We start from the raw sequence: 5669 nt of genomic DNA, 5'->3' as shown, positions 1-5669 counted from the left end.
CTTGAGGAGGAGGTCTATATGAAGCTTCCTATGGGTTTTAATTCCACTACTCCTGGAAAGGTGTGTAGACTACGTAAGTCTTTGTATGGTCTTCGACAAGCTCCTCGTCAATGGTTCGCAAAACTTTCTACGGCCTTGAAACATTTTGGTTTCAAACAATCTTCTACTGACTACTCCTTATTTTGCTATACTAAAGGGCACGTGTCCCTCCATGTTTTGGTGTACGTTGATGATTTGATAATTGCAGGATCTTCTAAGGTAGAAGTGGTGAAACTCAAGCATTATCTTAGTGCATGTTTTTACATGAAAGATTTGGGGGCTCTAAAATATTTCCTAGGCCTCGAAGTGGCTCGTGGAGATAAAGGGTTATTTCTATGTCAGCGGAAGTATGCCCTCGATATTATTAGTGAAACGGGTCTATTGGGAGCTAAGCCAGCTACAACTCCTATGGAGCAAAATCATCACTTGGCTCGGTGTGAGGGGGAGTTATTTTCAGAACCAGAGAAGTATAAGCGACTCATTGGGCGCCTAATTTACTTGACCATCACTCGACCCGAATTGAGTTACTCCGTCCATATACTAGCTCAATTCATGGGTGCTCCTATGGTTACTCATTGGGAAGCCGCGCTCCGTGTCATTCGTTACCTCAAAGGTTGTCCAGGTCAGGGTATCCTTTTACGTAGAGATTGCAATCTACAAATATATGGTTTTTGTGACAGTGATTGGGCGAGTTGTCCTATGACTAGGAGGTCTTTGACGGGTTATTTTGTTTTGCTTGGGTCTTCACCTATTTCGTGGAAGACTAAGAAGCAACCGACAGTCTCACGTTCGTCGGCAGAGGCGGAATATAGGTCCATGGCTACTACTACGTGTGAGTTGAAGTGGTTAAAACCACTCTTGTTTTGTTTAGGTGTTCGTCATGATCGCCCTATGAGACTCTATTGCGACAGTCAAGCCGCCCTTCATATAGCCGCAAACCCAGTCTTCCATGAACGAACAAAACACATTGAAATGGATTGTCATTTTGTCCGAGATGAAATCCAATCTGGCAATATCGTCACAACTCATATACGCACGGGAAACCAGTTGGCAGATATATTTACCAAGGCTCTAAGTAAACCCCAGTTTTTGATTCTTCTTCGCAAGTTGGGCATTCGAGACCTTCATGCTCCAACTTGAGGGGAGTATTAGAGCCATATCAGTGTATCTAGGAAGCTAAGTATGGTAAATATTCTATGTAATATATTTAGGCTATATTTGTATTTGTTTCCTAAGTTTGCTAGGTTAGTCTGCTAACCTATTTAGTTTGTATATAAGCTCCCAGTAGCCGGGTAACAAGGAATATACAAAAGAGATAGAGGAGTAATTCTTCTTCTTCAACTCATATTCATATCTTAGCATAAATCTTGACCTATATAATTTAAATTACTGTACTTGCATTTCTAAAAAAAAAAATAGGCAAATTTTTTATTGTATTTTGGAACAAAAAAAAAAAAATATCATGCCTACAAACATGTTAAGTAAAAAAAATACTATAATTCATCTAACAATCTTTCCAATAATTCATCCAACCAATCAATCAAAGAACAATCCAAACCATCAAAATATTATATGTCATCCAACCAACGATCTAAATATATTTATAATTTGTTATTTGATCAAATGAAATACACTAACCATGATTTGTTTTGATTTGGAGCCAATGAGTTGCTTGCCTTGGCCTGGTTTTCGTTCCTTTGAATGCATCTCCAAGTAAATATCAACAGGTTTGGGCAATACTCCTCCATTTTTTGCAGCCTAGCTTTTGAGCCAAAACGAAAATTTTGCCTAGAACAGCTTTTTCGATTGACTTGTTTGCTCACAAACTCTCTAATAAACAGTTAACATCCCCAACTAATTTTACCAAAACACTTTTACAAACATCTGACTTAAACAACCTAGCGAAATGCAAATACATACCACCAATACTTCCAGCTACTCAAACAAGTCAACTAAACCAACCAATAGCTGATTGCCAAACAATCTCATAGATTAATATATCTCAAGTCAACTTACAAGCTTATATCCGAAGCAATATGCAGCATGCATAACTGACTCTCCCCTTTATTACATCATGCTGACCTCATAAATTCAGAAGCTACCCATCTGGACTAGTATCCTTATTAGTGTATTATGTATATGAAAGGAGTTGCAAATTACTATAAAATGAAGACTACACAGAGTTACAAGAAATTTACTGAATTCCAACTCTCAGACAAAAGATGGTGAATTGGTGATTTCAAGTACAAGGCAAAACTTATCGATATTACTACGTGATCATAAAATCATATATCAGTTGAAGCTCGAAGTTCACTAAATATATCGTATAAGTTCAACTGCATATCTTCCCTTCTTCGTTGTAATTATCTCGCCGATCTGCAATTGGATTCAGCATAACTCTATTAATAACTTGCTTAACAACAAATGGCATTAGCAGGAAATCTACTGTGTAAAACACACCTTGAGTCTTCCACAACCACTGACTGAGACCATATCACCAGTCTTAAGTGTGGCTCCGTTTTTTGTCACCGTACTCCAGTTAATGCGGACATCTCCTTTACTACGAGAGGTAAAAGATCAGGGTAGTGCTATAAATTTTAGTTCTACCTTGTTCATATGTACATTCAGCATAATAGATACTTTATAGGGTTTATTTCCAAAGAATCATGCTAAGGTGATGGCACCTCTGTAGTAACATATGCAGAAAATTTAATCCATAAATACAAATGAAAAAATGATTGCTATTATAACTTGATTGCAGATCATAAAACAATCGAATCAGGATCAGAGCGTTGCACCATATAGATTATTTTCCTCTTTTGCAACCGTTTTGACATTCAAGAATATTATGCATTATTCATGCTAAATTGTTCAGGACTAGTACCTTATCAAATCAGCAAACTTCGACCGTGAAATTTTGAATCCAGCACTAGCTATTGCATCAACTCTCAATGAGGATTCTACAGTCTTTAGTGTCTTGGTACTGCAATAAATAAACAATAATGCCTATGAAGCTGATGCTAAAGACCTGAAAGAATAGACAACGAAAAACAACCTCTACCTGGGTGGTTCATACTCGAGTGCTTCCAATGATATCAATGTACATGAAACAGGAACCTTACCAACCTGCCACAGAAAAGCTGCTCACAAAAATGATTTTGGACATATTTTATTATGTGATACTTAAACATGATATGCAGCCTTTCAAGATCTAAGAATACCACAATCGTACAAATATAACAGCTGAAACTCTCCTCTGAGACTAAGTCCAATACAAAATGCTTTACCTTGTCCAATGATGAAATCATATAGTCAACAAGCTCAGGAACGATAAGAACTTGAGCCCCCTTTTCTCCCTGTAAACCCAAAAAATTAATCATCAATATATATTGAAATTTGAAAGGGTAATAACTCATAAGTCATAACCATAAATCGTGGTTAGACTATATCCTTTATAGTTTCTTGCATTTTCATTTACCAAAGCTCTCCTCCACCAACCCCCCTTCCTCTCCCCTAAGCACCCCTTGGAGAAACCAATTTGCTTGTCCATCTTCCAAGAAGACAAAGTTTATGGCACAGGTAATTGACAGCTATAGAACATTATAACTCTATATAAGAAATATACACACCAAATCCATTCAAATTGCCAAAAGATACACCTAACTACCAGGTACTGCAGAAGCGGACTTACTAACCTACCACAAAGTACTATCAGAAAGAGCGTATGTCACCACATCAACTTGGTTTAACTAGAGCTGCTTGCAAGAAGCTATACTATACTTTCTAAGTGGCAAATAAAAGATCAAACAAAAGTTCAAAGCTCAAAACTTAATCATATAATATATCCTCAATCTAACAAAATCATGAAAGCAACAAGTCAGATGCAAAATTGTATGAATATAAAAGCACAAAATCTAAAGGTCCATTTTAGAAGAGGAGAGAGAGAGAAACATACCTGAAGCATAATATCTCCAAGCTTTTCTCTAGCAATTCCTGTGCCTAGAACAGAGCCAAGGAAGTCACCATGGGAAGGTGGTTGATACCCAAAATTTCCTGTAATGCTAGAGACAGTAATCATTAGGCAAAATATAATATGTGAAAACTATGTCCATAGCTAACAGAACAGAACTTAGAAATTTAGGATATGAAATACTGAATTACCTTAATGCTGCAACTGTATCAGGAACAGTTCTAAGAACATCTGGGTGTCCAACTGTAAGTCGACATCGCTCTGCCTACAAGATCAAAGAGAAACTCAAACTATGTCACAATATGATTTTTGAAATTCCAAATTCAGACTTGAACTGGCCTTAAGAAAATTTTAACCTCCGGGTACCCTCCATTAGGAATAGCATTCACATCGGCTAATTTTTTCAAGGCAGCCATAGCCTCTTCTAATACAGGTGGGGTAAGAAAATCCGTATGCAGGACTTCTCGTCTCAGTGATGCTCGATTCGCCTTGAATAAAAACAAAGATTATCCGGTTAGACCATCTGCAGATACAGAGCTATAACCATAACTCGAGTATCTTAAGTTACGAAAAAGGTAATGCAAGTACCATATCAAGAATATGCTTGATCTGTTCAGCAAGATTTCTATCACTAACTGCTTTTAGTAATACATCCACTTCACTCTTTGTAGCTTGTGTTGTTTGGCATATCTCTGCATATTGGACCCATAGACTGTTAAATTGAGTATCCCTAAGAGCTATTTATAAGAAGCTAAATTAAGAAACATTAAACATATAATAACACCAAAATGACATGTGATTTCTCTGTAATAACCTAAATTACGACGCTTAGGTTATACACTACTCAGAAGCATGACGTGCGATATGCTCCCAGATGATGTTCTATGTATATACAAGCATGTTCCGACTAGTATGATCTTTTAGTGTGAATTTCTTTATAAACTGTACGTTCAATTATGAATAAAGATGAGATATGTTCTTTTATTTCAAACCATATGTTCTTAAACATGGAAATGTTTGTGCAAGCTCACTTAAGTTCATAGATAGCTCATAAAGCTACTTACAAGCACTAATTTGAAAATATTCTTATTCATTTAAGTACCCTTTAATTTCGAGCATGAAACAAGTAACCCTACTCATTCAACCATTTAAGTAACCCATCAAATTGAAAACAAATTGGGTATTCAAGCATTTCGTCGAACACCTAACGTTCAATCTCTGAAATACATATTAGCGTCCTACCCACAAAATCTTAAATGTTTCAAATTTATTCAATTGAATGAACCTGCAATTTGTGGGTTCAGGTGAATCAAGTAAAAGTAGATTTGATAGTAATTAATTCAGGTAAATGAAAGAAGAACAGAGGAGATTAACAAGAATAATAAGAATTGAAAAACCCAAATTGCAAAGTAAAATATGGGTTACCTGAAGGACTAAGTGGGGAGGAGAGAGAAAATGAACGAAATGTTGGAGAGTGAAGAAAGATGAATGAATCATGAGGAATTACACGTGATAATCCTCTATTTGGCTTCATGAGAATAGTGGCAGCCATTGAGATTGAGTGTACTCGAGATAACATGCTCATTGTTTTTGGTGGGTTCTATCATCTATGGATATATTCATATAGACTATAGTGATATATGGCTAGACTTTTACTACT

At 36.4% G+C, this 5669-nt stretch overlaps 1 protein-coding gene across 2 annotated transcripts; it reads right to left on the bottom strand.

The window, feature by feature from the left end:
• Positions 1-1992: 1992 nt before the first annotated feature.
• LOC104891514 (uncharacterized) lies at positions 1993-5669 on the bottom strand. 2 transcript variants are annotated; one of them, XR_007273253.2, is made up of 10 exons: positions 5435-5669; positions 4598-4701; positions 4366-4497; positions 4201-4274; positions 3995-4100; positions 3327-3395; positions 3101-3165; positions 2924-3022; positions 2500-2594; positions 1993-2415 (listed from the first exon to the last, which is right to left on the bottom strand). XR_007273253.2 is itself a non-coding variant. In XM_010677220.4 (10 exons), the coding sequence occupies exons 1-10, from the start codon at positions 5592-5594 to the stop codon at positions 2353-2355; spliced, it is 972 nt and encodes a 323-aa protein (XP_010675522.1). In that variant the 5' UTR covers positions 5595-5666; the 3' UTR covers positions 1993-2352. The 2 variants fall into 2 exon arrangements, 1 of the variants encoding a protein (XP_010675522.1); XM_010677220.4 differs by having other exon boundaries at positions 2500-2599; positions 5435-5666.

The sequence above is a fragment of the Beta vulgaris genome, chromosome 4 (assembly GCF_026745355.1).
Source record: "Beta vulgaris subsp. vulgaris cultivar EL10 chromosome 4, EL10.2, whole genome shotgun sequence".
In the NCBI taxonomy this organism is placed as follows: Eukaryota; Viridiplantae; Streptophyta; class Magnoliopsida; order Caryophyllales; family Amaranthaceae; genus Beta; species Beta vulgaris.
This window is presented reverse-complemented; position numbering and strand designations above follow the sequence as displayed.

Bases quoted from the DNA above. Each gene is read 5' to 3' on its own strand.
- LOC104891514 (XM_010677220.4), bottom strand. From the start codon at position 5,594: ATGAGCATGTTATCTCGAGTACACTCAATCTCAATGGCTGCCACTATT. The intron at 3,396-3,994 runs GTATGTTTCTCT...TTGGGTTTACAG, and splicing joins TTGGAGATATTATGCTTCAG to GGAGAAAAGGGGGCTCAAGT. The intron at 3,023-3,100 runs GTAGAGGTTGTT...TATTTATTGCAG, and splicing joins CTCGAGTATGAACCACCCAG to TACCAAGACACTAAAGACTG.